Genomic DNA, 14,224 nt, shown 5'->3' with positions numbered 1-14,224 from the left:
CGGCCGCAGCTGAGTCAAGTCTAGGCTCGGAGAGACGGCGGGAGGGAAGCTCGGAATTGTGCGGGCATCTTCCTGTGCCTGGTCCTGGGGGCTGCTCAGTATCTGCTGGCTGAGGTAGAAAGCTCTGTGTGCAGGTATGTGATAAATTCTGGGGGTTATAAGTCTCTTTCTCTCTATATAGGTAACTGTGTGCACTGTTATATTTATACTGCGTGTGATGTTTTTATAACATATGGACATAAATGACACCCTATGTATACATATATTATCTCCGCCTTCCTGGCCCAAGCTGGGCCTGCACTACAACTACAGCAGCTGGAGGGCCAACCATTCCTATTTGATTTCTAGGTAATGTACCATGTATCAGAAGGCATAGAACTCCAGTATCCTTCAGCTGTTCAATAAAGCATGCTGGGAATTGTAGGCCTGCAGCCGCTGTGATTACTTAAGGTGATTCTGCCCCAGAATTATTTTTTGAATAATGAAATGCAATGTAATTCTAAGCAACTTTCCAGCATACATTTATTACAAATGTTACAGTGGGTTTAAAATGATTTATAGTTTTAATTGCAATTGGGAGCAGTGTATGCCTAGCTGTTTATATTCTTCGCCTGGAACTATTAGGATTAACAGACATGGAGGAGAGATGACTTCTACTATGTTGTTTCAAGAGTCAGAACCATAGAAGTAGAAGGGATAGATAGCTACTGCTTTCAGCAGCAATGCTATTTACAGATAAATTTAAACCCATTGAAACATATGTTGGAATGCTATTTTCTTTCATCATAAAGAAAAACAGTTGGGTTGCAATGATAGCATTTGTTTGGCAAATAAAGGGCCCGCTGTTCCAAAAAGAAAAATGCCATATCGTATTTATCAGAATTTGGTATCCAAGCTTAAGTCATCAAAAGGCTGTTGATCTACATCTGCTGGAGGGAATGCTGTGAGTTGTAGTTAAACAACTACAGTGAATCTTCAACATGTGGCTTGCTTGAAAAAGGTGCATGTTAACTTTTACTGTATAACCATCAAATTTCTGGAATGTATAGCTAGACATTGTGTTTTCTGTTTCTAAACTTTATCCCCCAGCATCCCTTGCTAACCTGGCTGGAGATTTGGGTGTTGTAGTTCTGCATTATCTGAAGTGGAACAGGCTTCTGTCCCTGTTGCAGGCTAGTTTTGCATAGACCCAATGGTGTTCAAGTTTCTTGTAGGCAGATTCTTTACTCATGTAAACTACCAGGTCTAAAGGGGCTGTCTGTGTGAGTGGGTTAATTGTCTTATATGGGGGGGGGGTTATTTGCTGGAGCTGTTGGTCCCTCCCCTTTTTGCTGTGTATGTGTAAGCAGAGTTTAGGATTGGGGCCCCTGGATTTTGGCCGGGTTCCCAATGCTACTTTTAGCTGATGCTCTGTCCCTTTGTGCCACGGAAAAAGTCACCTGGGAGCTTTTGTGTCTTAAACAATCGCAGTCATTGGCTCCTCTGTCGTCACCAATGACTTTGCTGGGAATACTCGGGGGGGGGGGGGGGGGGCACTTGCCGGCTGGTTTTGGGATTGAATCTAATTTAATCTCTTCCATTGTGCAGACTATATACATAGCATTGGGTCCCTGTCCCACAGAACACTGGTCCAAATTTTGCGCTAAAATGAGTTAAAGGAGAACGAAACCTATCTTTTATGAACAGTGCCCCTGCACAGGTTTCCCTTGTCAAGCAGACTCCCAAAAACACCTCAGCTCCCCTTTACCTGAGTGGAAAAGGCAAAGCTACACCGTGGCATTGGCAGCTGCCATGTCAGGCTGTGAAGTAGCCTGTCCCTGGTTTTCACCAACCACAGCATTGCTCCTGTTTGGCAATCGATCAGGATGCGGAAGTGATGTGGCCTGGCATGGGGGGCTGCCAACCCCACTGTACAGCTCTAACTTTTCTGGTCAGGTACAGGGAAGCAGAGCAATTTGTTGGAGTCTGGTTAGGGCAGTGAGCCTGAGCAATGGCCCTATGCTTAGAAGATTGGTTTAGTTCACCTTTAACCTGGCCTGGGACTCTTTGTAAATGGTGGGTTTTATTGGCCTGATGTGATAATTATCCATAGGAGCTTATGGAAATATTCCGCCATGCCCTGATGACTGTAGAACTAGCTCCTATCCGATATCAATTATGAAGAGGATGATAAAGGGCCTATACAAGGGCCAGCAGATTGCCCAAGTCTTGAGTCAGTGGCCACTGTCTGCACAAAGGACACAAGGAGCTCAACTAGGAATCAGATTCAGGAGTCCGTCAGTCCTGTTTCCTGGCTTTTAGAGTGTTGACTCTCCCAGTGTTGCAGGGCACTGTTACCACAAAATTTTGGCCACAGAAGTTGTTTGCTGTGTGAGTGACTCATGAAGCAGTTGTATCCTCAGACTGTAGCTGAATGGTTTTTGAGTACATTAAAAGGCTACAGTGGGATTTTAAAAAATCCTGTAACTTTCTGCAAATTTAAAGGTGTGGCACAGAGACCGATTTAACCCTGTGGCAACTGTTGTCTAAATGGGGATAGTCATATAGTTTCCAATAACAACATGACCATTTGATCTCCAGCACAACAGTGCAATCATTGTAATTGCATTTGCTCAGACACAATGGGGTTAACACAAGCTGTGTAGGTATCATATAACGTGGAGGTGTCTGACCTGCTGGCCCAAAGCTATTGTCAGTGCAAGAGAAATGAGCGTGCCCCTGCTTGTTTCTTTTATTTTGGCTGCATGCTTCAGCACAGCAAATTGCAGGATTGGTCGCATTGTGCCATCCGCTCTGCCTTGGGTTTAATGCATTGGAGCCCTGGCATGTAAGTGATGTGTTGCTGTAAAGCGTGGCACAGCCGGGGAAGGGAATATGGAGATAATCTCTGCCACGTCACGGCACTAGGAGCCTCCCTGTGCTATGTACACAAGCTGCCTCGTCCCTGCACCCTCCCTGTGCTTTTTGGCTACACGCTGTATGCTTGCATAGTTCTGTTTTATTGCAGCCATCTTGCTGCTCATTAGATGTGCTCTGTGCTAAAAATACATCCTTTCATCCCACCGGGAACGATTTGTAGGCTCCAGGAATGACTCTTGATATTAACCCCTGCCGACCCACAGATAAAAAATTTTTTTGTCTTCTATTGAGATGTGTGTTCACAAAAGCGACTTTTAATAGCTTTTTTTTAAGCTATTTCCCGGGTGTAGCACAATGGTTCTGTTGCAATCTCAGCATTGTAGTGCTTTATCAGGTCTGATGCAACTGTTGCACATTGTGCTGTGACTGCAAGGCTTAGTTGGCACTGTTTGTCCTTCTGTCTACAGTGCCATCGCTGACTTGTCCATTTGTACTTTTGTAATCAGCTCAATGAAATGAGACTTTGTCCTGTTCAGCACATTTAACACGTGTATTGACAGGGGTACTGTCCAATTGGGTTTTAAACATTATGGATAAAAAGTTATCCTTATGATATTTAAAGTTAATTAAGTTTGCACCGGGACTAGCAACTTAGTCCCCAGTCTGCTAACAGGGTTGTTCCCCTTTAAATTAAAATGACTTCTGAGACAATCTGCTGTTGGTCTTTTTTTTTTTTTTTTTTTTATATATTTTGTGGAATTTGAATAATTTTGTTTTCATTTGACTGAAAGAAGAATAGGAGAGAGCCCAGAATAAAAAGCTAAGTAATAAAAAGTAACAGTAAAAATGTAGCCTGACAGAGCAATAGGATTTTGTCTACTGGGGTCAGGATGGTTAACCAAATTTATACAAAATGAAGACCAGTTGAAAAGTTGCACACATTCTATAACACGCTAATGGTTTACTTAAAGGTGGGCTACCCCCTCTCTGCTGCCTGCTGAAGGGTTGCTGTGAGTTACTTGACCTGGTGTAAAATCTGCAATGTGCCCTGTACATGTAGGTGCCACATTAAGATGGAATGATAGGTACGTGGCTGCGGTTTGTTATTTGTTATCTCTGCGTAGGTGCAGAAAAATACCTGCTGTAAACTACCCTGGGCTGGTTCCCTTACATGGAAGGGAAGAACAGGCTCACATTAGTTCTCAACATGGCAGGCCACCATAATTTTTCCCAATCCAGGTATTCCTGCACCTCTTTAGACTGGTCAGAAAAGTTTTGTATTACACAAGTACCAATGCTGTCTTTCACACATGGGGTGCTTTGCTTAGATTGGGGAAGACGGCAGTAGCCCACCATTGTGAACACCACCTTGGCTGGTTTGTTTTCTCTACACAAGAAATGATAGCCTGGATGTGAAGGGACCTGGCCAGTGTGTGACAAGCCTAATATGTGTTTTGCTAGCCATAGGCAGATGATAGCAACCTCTCATATGCAGCAGAGTTTTCAGACCTGGTGAATTTTTTCTCCAATTTGGACCCAAAAAATAGTGCATGTTAGGAACAGAAGTGATGTCACACCAGCAAACTGTAATGTGTTGCTTCCTGCCCAACGGACCACCTGTTTCTTCAGACACAGGCTCCTTTTGTTCCATTTTTCTTTTTTGGTGAAACCTGAAACTTTTCTGCTGTTCCTGCTGGAACAGACCTTTACCAAAAAGTGAACATTGAGCAGCCTGCAGATCAGTATTTATGTCTGTACATATAATGTTGCACTGTGTAATGTGAAGGATTTGCACAGGCATTATATAAATATCCTCCTCGCCCTGCTGCAGGCTTTGCCTAAGGGACAATTGATGCCTGTGTTCACAAAGAGTCAAGTAGAACTTGTCCTAAAATGCTTCCCACCTTAGTAAAATAAATAAATAAAAAAAACTTGCTTTAAAAAAAAAAAAATTAAATTCAGAGGGACAAATGGATCACGTTTTTGTTTTATGGTATCAGCAGAGCTAAGGTGGGCATACACGGTAAAAGCTGGTTGTGTGGCAAGGGTGACAAATGAGCGGATCTTCTCCCGATATGCCCACCTAAGTTGGGCGATATCTGGCAAATTCGATTGTTTGACAAGGGCGTTGTTAGACTGTGTACTGCATCAATGAGCTGATTCAATCCTCGATCTGATGGAAAATCAAGCCTGCCCAAACAAAATCTGGCCAATTTTAGGCGAGTTCTCGATCAGGTAGGTCTTGGGGGGTCCCCATACATGGGCAGATAAGCTGCTGAATCTGTCTGAAGGACCCAAATTGGTTATCTTTAGTCTTAGGGCTTTCACACAGGGCCTTTAGTCCACCTAAGGGGTGGGCAAAATGACCCATGTTTCATAGCTCTTAGGCTTATGGCTCCTGAAATATATTTTGCCTGATGTTTTCGATTCAAAGCCTCCCCGCCGCCTCCTTGAATGCAAAACATCTAGAAGACACCCCAGCATTATGGATAATAGAACCCATACTTGTATGAAAGGGCTTTGTAGGTGAGTGGTAGGAATTTGTAGGTTAAGGCAAGAAGTTATTGCTGAACTACACTACTTATTGCCCTCTTAACATTATAGGATAGCAGTTATAGGATGCCATCTTCAGGCCAACAAAGAGGCAGCTGGGACCTCACAAAATGATGCCCATTAATGCTTTGGCAGTGGGCACTCAAGTAACAGAATTTCATCTGCACGCTCTAGATCAAGGGTCCCCAACCTTTCTTAGTCGTGAGCCATAGTCAATTGTAAAAAGACTTTGGGAGCAACACAAGCATCATAAAAGTTCATGGAGGTGCCAAATAAGGGCTGTGATTGGCTATTAGGCAGCCTCTATGCACACTATCAGCTTTATTTTGTAGTAAATCTTGTTTTTATTCAACCAAAACTTGCCCCCAAGTCAGGAAGTCAAAAATAACTACCTGGTTTGGGGGCACTGAGAGCAACATCCAAGGGGTTGGGGAGCAACATGTTGCCCCTGAGCTACTGGTTGGGGATCACTGGTCTAGATGCTTAGCCAATTGTATAACAGCATTTGTAGGGTTTGGATTTTTTTGGTAGTCATCCCCTTTAAAGGAGAACTATACATTTTTGAATGAAAACATCCTTAAATATTGCCCTTTTATATCTTTTCCTTCAAGCCATAATTTTTGTAATGCTCGGTGTGTGACTTGCTGATCACCTGACAGGAAATAATGTAGGTTCTAATTGTAGCAGGAAGTTGTGTGGGCCTATGAGGCCTGCCTCTGTCTATTCAGTGGCTGATGTACTATAACAAGTATGCGTGCCCATGGTTTGTATGAGCACTGTGCCTTATACAAGCCAAAGGGACAGACAATAATTCCTTAAAATGGCAATTCTATAACCTTTACTTTCCATTTAAAGGAATGAAACCTTAAGAATATAATTATGTAAATTATCTATGGGCTATCAAACTTTCATATACTTATCAGTAACAGTAAATATTGCTTTTTTACATCTTTAACCAGAAGCCACCACAATGGTCTGTGTGTTGCTCACTGATCACCTGACAGGAAATTATGCAGGTTTTTTCTGTAACAGGAAGTAGTGAGGGAGTAAAAGAGACAGCTTTGTCCATTCATTGGCTGTATTTGTGCCCTTGGTTTGTGTGTGAGCCAGGTATGGTGTTTACTTCTTAAAAATGGCAGTGTTTTTAATATGAGATAATCCAGTGGCACAGTTAAGAAAAAAAAACTTCTTGAAAAAGCTTTATTTATATTAACGTATTTTACAAATGAGCTGCTTTATGTTATTTGTTTTTACAGAGACTTGCTATCTTCTAAAGTGTTTATTACTATTACATAAAGTGTGTTCATTAGCAAATTTTAGAGTGAACCCAGCTCATTGGATGTATAAATGTTCATTGGAAGTCTGGATCAGAGTACTGCAGTTATTTACACTGCCACATTCCATACTGGGATCTGGATGTGACACGGATGTTGCTTTTTTTTAGAGACAGCAGGGCTGATAATAGGCTTTGTTTTGCTGCCTCCCTTGGGCAACTGCATTCTGTGCTGCCCTACCCTGTAATCAGGGGCGATTCTGGACATATCGCTGCCTGAGGCGGCTCCTGGATGCCTGGATTTAAAAACCGGAAATTCGGCTCTTAAAGTTACCAGGAGCAGCTTTTTGCCGCCCCTGGTAACTGGGGCTCTTCTGCCGCCTGAGGCGAGTTTCTCAACTCGCCTAATGGCAGAAGCGCCCCTGCCTGTAATCATTACCTTGGCCCTTTTCCGCTTTGGTATATTACAGTGGCCTGAGCATGCTGGCGACAAAATAAACTTTATTTTATTCATCCTGCCTAACATATAACTTTTTCCCCCCCCCCCTGAATTTGCTATAAACCTTGTGTGTTTTGCTTGCTATTTCCCCAGGCATAATGAGTCAGACGGAGAAGATTGAAGAAGCTGTCCCTTCATACCTGTGCGAGGAGCCACCAGAGGGTAACTGTTTTTATACTCACGGGAACTCGCTATTGTATTTGCACCTGGTTTTATTGAGTTACGAATCAGGGCAAAAATTATCCTGAAAGAGCAGCCTCGTTGGTTTGATGAGATGCCTATCAGTGATCTGACATACTTTAAGGAGCTGAGTGCACAGCCTATTCTTCTCATACTAAGTATAGGGTAAAGGCCAACTGGAATAATTTGCTGCCATGTATCAATTACCAATAAAAGGTTTAATAATAATTAAAAAAAATATTCTATGGAAATTAGCATGGGACTGCATTTTCAGTCTAATTTGATGCTGCAGTGGATACAAAGCATCAACTGCGGTTATAGTGGCATATGAGCAACTCCATTCTTAAGGTAGCCAGCTTGGGACCACTGGTCAGGATATGTTATGTAATAAAATGCACTAAGTTTGCCCAGGTGCTCAGCAGTAACCCCTAGCCCCAAATCAGCAGGTAGAATTTACTGGTGACCTGTTTAAAGCAAACATCTTATTGGTTGCTAGGGGTTACTGAACTATGGCAAACTTAGTGTTTAGTGCTATACCAGAAGTCAGAATGTTTCCCATTGTGATTACTAACAGGGCTGCTCTCTAGTCTTCCCCTGAAGATACCACAATTAATACCCTCTTCCTCTGTCACTTTTAAAGGAATGTATGTGTCATTAATACTATCGGTAGTAAAGCCATTGCAGGATTATGGCTTATAACCTCCAGCCCTTGGGATAAGGACACCCAACCCCCTGTGCTGTCTATGAGCACAGCAGGATTAATATCTCAGATACAGCATATTATACATAAGGGAATACTTTTTTGGAGAGAGAACAAAACTAAATGTCGGTGCCACTATGGGGGGAATTTTATGTCATTTAGGCCAATTCAATGTAGAGCTGGGTCATCTTCTGTAGAGTGGGCTAAAAGCAGGCAGGGGTTAGGGTGGCAGATGAGTCCAATACAGAGTCGTGTGGCACTATATGTAATCATACAGCGGCATGATTTGGGGACAAAAAAGCAACACACAATGCTTGATTTAGAGCTTTGTTAACGCCCTCCTTGGGCCTTAATCACCCAAGATAATAATAAGCGTGACTGCAGCGTGTTCAACCCGCCAAACAAGTTTCTTTCTCTTTTAAATAACATATACTTGGACAACACTCATTAAATGGAACCTTCACTTATATATGTTATTAGCTTCCAGAATTAAATATTACAGTAAGTCTTACAGTACAGTACTTAAAGGAGATCTAAATACTGCTCCACCACACTCTACTAAACTACAAATCCAAGCATACGTTAACATACTGTTAAGCTTAAAGCATGCTGAGTGCTGTAGTCCAGCAACATCACGGTTGTATTTTTAAAGCAACATTTAATCAGTAAAACTCTATCTTAGCTCTGCAGGGCCCGCAGCTGCATTAAAGTGCAAAATATGCCTCCAATGAGAATCCCAGCTGATCTGTATAAATCTGGCTCCATATTCTTTGCTCCTGCATTTGGAGTTGGAAGCATTAAGCACAGTTATCTAGCACTGACCAAGTCTATCCTTCCTCCCCATATTTGAATCCAGTATAATATAATGACCCTCAAATGGCACAATAATCTCTGTAAGTAAGATAAAAGCAAGATGGCTGAATTCTCATTGGTGAATTGTTTTTCAAGGATAATTAGGTTTTTCATCAACTTCTTTAGAGAACTAGGGGGCGCAGTGGGACAGTGGGTTGAGTTTAGAGCTCTTATATTTTAAATGCAGTCAACCAGACTTGATGATTGTGCCACTTGAGGGTGCTGTTTCACTAATCTGTGGCTGCCCTCACTGGTACAAATTAATGGAAATATGCAGATTAATAAGACGGAATAACTAGTACTCATATCTTGCTGGACATTTATAGAGACTGTAAAATAGAATGTAAAGAGCATTTTTTTTCCTTAATTAGTAATAAATCTGTTTTATGGGGCAAGAAATATAAAGAAAATGTCACTCTGTGCACAGTTGGACCCTGTAAGGCCTTCCAGTTGCAAAAGGAAGTGCAGCATAAAGCTGGCCGGACAATGCGCTTTGTTGTCATAACAGCCTTTATAAGTATTGTGAAGCCTTACTTTAGCTGGCTATATGCGTCAGTCAAGATCCAGATATCTGTTGGGGAGGGCTCAGGCACAAGCAGTTACAAAGCCACCTGACACGGGTTTGTAGGACCTGGTCCTAGGGCTATAAAATGTTCGAGTGGGGTGAGGTGTGCTGCCCGCTGGCCATTTCTACACTCTGGACTGGGCGGGAGATTTTGCCAGATGTTTGAATCTTATCCCCAAGTGCCAGCGGACCAATTTATTCCGGTGGGGGGGGATAGGCAGTGTTAGCAGCAAGGTGGGTGCAAGCAGGGGAAAGAAGTGCATATGTACCTAAGGGGTGACGGCATTAAGATCCACCCCTAATGGTTGCTTTAAAACATGGATTGGAGCATTGCTACAAGATTGGTTTGGCTTTCATGTGGTAGTTTGCTTTGTCTGTATGGAAAGTGATTTTGCACGGCCAACAGTGCCATATGTATTATTGACTTTAGATTAAAGGGATTGGCAAGAGCATGAGCGAATTATACTACAGAGTAGGGTGGTTTTTGGGTTGTTTTTGCAGCTCTGTTCTTTCTGTTCTCCAGAGTGTCAGGTGGTGGTATGTTGGCCATTGTACTGTGGAGAAATAAAATATAGGGAGAAGCTTGGCTCTCTCTGAAACTGATATATTGACCTTGCCGTCCTTTTAACAAGATGCAGATTTTCTAATTTTCTTCTCTCTGACCCCCTAGGTACCGTCAAAGACCACCCTCAACAGCAGCCTGGCATGATTTCCCGTGTAACAGGTGGCATCTTCAGCATGACCAAAGGGGCTGTCGGTGCCACTATTGGAGGAGTCGCTTGGATTGGAGGAAAGAGTTATGAAGTGACCAAGACAGCGGTGACGTCGGTGCCGAGTATAGGCGTCGGCATCGTCAAAGGCAGCGTGTCTGCTGTCACCGGAAGCGTGGCAGCTGTGGGATCGGTTGTTTCCAGTAAAGTGTCAGGAAAAAAGAAGGACAAGTCCGACTGAGCCAAGAACTCCTCATTGTGAGAACTATTGCAGGCGTGACTGGGCATCCGCTGCAAAAATGAGTGACCGCTGCAGCATCGAAGACATTTTATTATTCTTTCATTTTTTTGTTTTGTTTTTGGGTCGGGTTGCGGCGGTACTTGTGAGCTAGCCAATGGTGTCGCAGCAGGCGTACAATGCCCTCAGGCTATGAAGGCTGATTGAAACGGCAATGCAAAATGTTACATTCTATGACTCCTAAACCAAAATCATGTGCGCAAATTTTCAGCCAGCTGCGACTTTCCCGGGACCTGTGTTTGCTTTCCTAGAGAAAAAGAACCTCACTACTTGGTTTGGCAGTGTAACCAGTGGGATGATGCTAGCGTAGCCCAGAATAGCACAGTGATCGCATTCTAGATCCTCACCAGAGAGACACAAGAAAAACTCCAATTAATGCAATGCAATTCTGTAGGGGAGGAAGGACTCTGAGCTGCATTTTTACAAGGATTTAATTTGTATTTTTTACTTGTCCAGGATTTCAACCCTTTAGTCCCTGCCTCCACCTTGAGACAAAAAAGTGCATATTTATGTTTATTATACAATAAAAATTATGCTTGGTTTTTGCAATAGATATTGACACTGTCTATCATTGTGGGATTCCATTTGTTTCATTTATTTATATTTTCTTGCCCTTTATTTGTATGATCTAAGGCAAGAGTAAAACTCATCTGTGGGCAGTTCACAACTCCTAGCCGAGGGAAGCTGGGAATTGTAGTCCAACACAGTTTGTTTCACACGTTTGTTAGTCTGTTTTCCATTAATTCAGTTGTTCTTCTGCACATCTTAGTGCCTTGTAGATTAGGAGGTTCCTATTCACAGGTAAGCTTCCTGATGTATATCCTATATTGTTCTCTGACAATATGTATGCTGCTTTAAAGGGCAAGGATAAGAAAAGCCTAGATTTACCCATGTAAGGCCGCAACTGCCAACCAGATGTCTCTCTCCCCCCCCCCCCCCCCATTCACAGGTTTCCATTATTTAAACTGCTCATTAGTTCCTAAGGCAGTGTGGCCCTAACAACCAGATAACAGATATAGGTAAGGGGCCCAGTGCAGACGCGGATAAGAAAAGCACAGCTAATGGAATTTTTGGACAGTTGCTCCACTGACGTGAAATTCTGTTCACATCTGGGAGAACATTTTTATCTCTCTACACAGGTCAATACTGCTAATGCCCCCTACTTATAGCCCCCCCCCCCCCTTTAGATTGTCATGTGCAACACACCTAGGTCAGCTCTTCCCCAAAACTTTTTCAGGGGTGTGTTTATCAGCTCCATTGTTTCAATAGCAGAAGTGCTGAAAATCTAAACAGATGCCTCTCCAAAAACCTTACTCACAATAAATAAATGCTAGAAGGAGGTTTAGAATGATATGTTCACTAGGCAAAGCATCATTTTGGGCTGTTACACCTGCTTTAAAGTGATCTGCCTTTCAGCACAGCTATTATTTATTCTGGGCTTTATATACCCTTTAATATCCCCTCTTCCATCTGTATGTAAGAGATCAACTTTATTTTCCCTTTAAGTTCCTGTTTCTTTATGCGACCCCTTTACTTTGTATGCTTGTGGCTCTTTATTTCAGTATATTGCTTTGTGTGTGTCTCACAGCTAATTAGCAGATCCTCAATGTGCAGAGTACAGTTATACCCCCCCTAATATATACGCCTTTCAGATATGTGCAGATCTAGTCGACCACTTGAACTGTGAATTGTGGTGTGATGACATTTTTGTGCCTGAATAGATTTAATAAAATATATCTTCTACTGTAAATCACATTCTATTCTGGATTTATTGACAATGTAATAGAGATTATTATAGAGAAAATAATAATAAAAACAGGTTTTAAATGTTAACCACCAGGCTCTGTAAACCCTGTGTTTTGTGGTGTTCAGTGAAAGTGCAGAATTGCTTTGGTTATACATAGGCTTTGCACAAAACTGTGCCCCCCCCCCCCCATATTAGGGCTATTGGCCTTTTGTACAGTGCTGGCATCTAGTGGAAATCAAGGCAAAATTCCCCTCTTCAGGCTGCCACTGCCTATAATATAAAACTAGTGAATGAGAAGCATCCTACTGGAGACGCATGGGGTGGTGGTAGATGAGTGGAGTGAGCTTTTCAAAGTTCTAACAATAAAACCCCACAAGTTTCTTTCTTTGCATTAAAAGAAAACTATACCCCCAGAAAGAATACTTAACCAACAGTCTATATTATATGAAGTGATCTCGCCAAACTGAAATATATTTATCATTAAATATTGCCCTTTTACATCTTTTCACTTGAGCCACCATTTTGTGTGCTCACTTAGAGATCACATGACCAGAAATAATGCAGCTCTAACTAACAGGAAGAGGTTTGAGTAAAAGACAGAGTTTATATAAATACCCTGCTGTGTAGCCCCAGGGGCAACGATTCTTTCACTGGTACAACTGGGGTGTTTGCTACAGAAACCCTACTATAGTTTATATAAATACCCTGCTGTGTAGCCCTGGGGGCAGCCATTCCTGCACTGGTACAGCTGGGGTGTTTGCTACAGAAACCTTACTATAGTTTATATAAATACCCCGCTGTGTAGCCCCGGGGGCAGCCATTCCTGCACTGGTACAACTGGGGTGTTTGCTACAGAAACCCTACTATAGTTTATATATTTATATAAACTATAGTAGGGTTTCTGTAGCAAACACCCTGCTGTGTAACCCCGGGGGCAGCCATTCCTGCACTGGTACAGCTGGGGTGTTTGCTACAGAAACTGTACTATTGTTTATATAAATACCCTGCTGTGTAGCCCCGGGGACAGCCATTCCTGCACTGGTACAGCTGGGGTGTTTATTACAGAAACTCTTCTATAGTTTATATAAATACCCTGCTGTGTAGCCCTGGGGCAGCCATTCCTGCACTGGTACAGCTAGGGTGTTTGCTACAGAAACCCTACTATAGTTTATATTAATACCCTGCTGTGTAGCCCCGGGGGCAGCCATTCCTGCACTGGTACAGCTGGGGTGTTTGCTACAGAAACCCAACTATAGTTTATATAAATACCCTGCTGTGTAGCCCTGGGGGCAGCCATTCAAGCTGGAAAAAAGAAGAAAAGGCACAGGTTACATAGCAGATAACAGATAAGTTCCATACAATACAATGGTGTTTTATCTGTTATCTGCTATGAAACCTGTGCCTTCTCTCCTTTAAATGGCTGCCCCCTCAGCTACACAGCAGCTTTGTTTACTAAACTATAGTGATGTTTCTAAAGCAAATACACCAGTTGTACTGGTGCAGGGCAGCATTACATTAAATTGTATGTATGTATAGCTTTATTTATAAAGTGCTACTTATGTACGCAGTGCTGTACAGTAGAATACATTAATATAAACAGGGGGTATTAAAATAGATAAATACAAAGTATTACAATAAGCAAAAATAAATAAAAGATACAATTGTAATAAGATAAGAGTCAAAGACACAAGAGGATGGAGGTCCCTGCCCCGTAGAGTTTACAATGTATATGGGCACAAATAGGCAAATATATAATGTCACCCACTGTCACCTGCAACACTTATAAGTGCCAGTTCCCTGATCAGGTGCTGGGTGAGTGCTCCAAAAGGTAGTCTTTTAGTTTGGTTTTAAAAAGACTGAGGGAGGATTCTCTCCAGAGGAAATCAGGGAGGGCATTCCGGATGTAAGGGGCAGCAAGGCAGAAAGGTTTAAGGCGGGAAATAGCAGTAGTAGTGGGGGGCGCAACCAAACAAAGGAGTCGACCAGGA

The 14,224-nt window shown here is 42.5% G+C and overlaps 1 protein-coding gene across 1 annotated transcript; it reads left to right on the top strand.

Moving 5' to 3' along the window:
- The first annotated feature begins 27 nt into the window (after window positions 1-27).
- Window positions 28-12,239, top strand: tmem263 (transmembrane protein 263). The gene is made up of 3 exons (NM_204068.1): window positions 28-134; window positions 7,278-7,346; window positions 10,152-12,239. Exons 2-3 carry the CDS (start codon window positions 7,283-7,285, stop codon window positions 10,430-10,432), a joined length of 345 nt encoding a protein of 114 aa, NP_989399.1. The 5' UTR covers window positions 28-134; window positions 7,278-7,282; the 3' UTR covers window positions 10,433-12,239.
- The last annotated feature ends 1,985 nt before the right edge of the window (window positions 12,240-14,224 follow it).

This window comes from Xenopus tropicalis, chromosome 3 (assembly GCF_000004195.4).
Source record: "Xenopus tropicalis strain Nigerian chromosome 3, UCB_Xtro_10.0, whole genome shotgun sequence".
In the NCBI taxonomy this organism is placed as follows: Eukaryota; Metazoa; Chordata; class Amphibia; order Anura; family Pipidae; genus Xenopus; species Xenopus tropicalis.
Note: the sequence above shows the minus strand (reverse complement) of the source record. Positions and strands in the feature narration are given on the sequence as shown.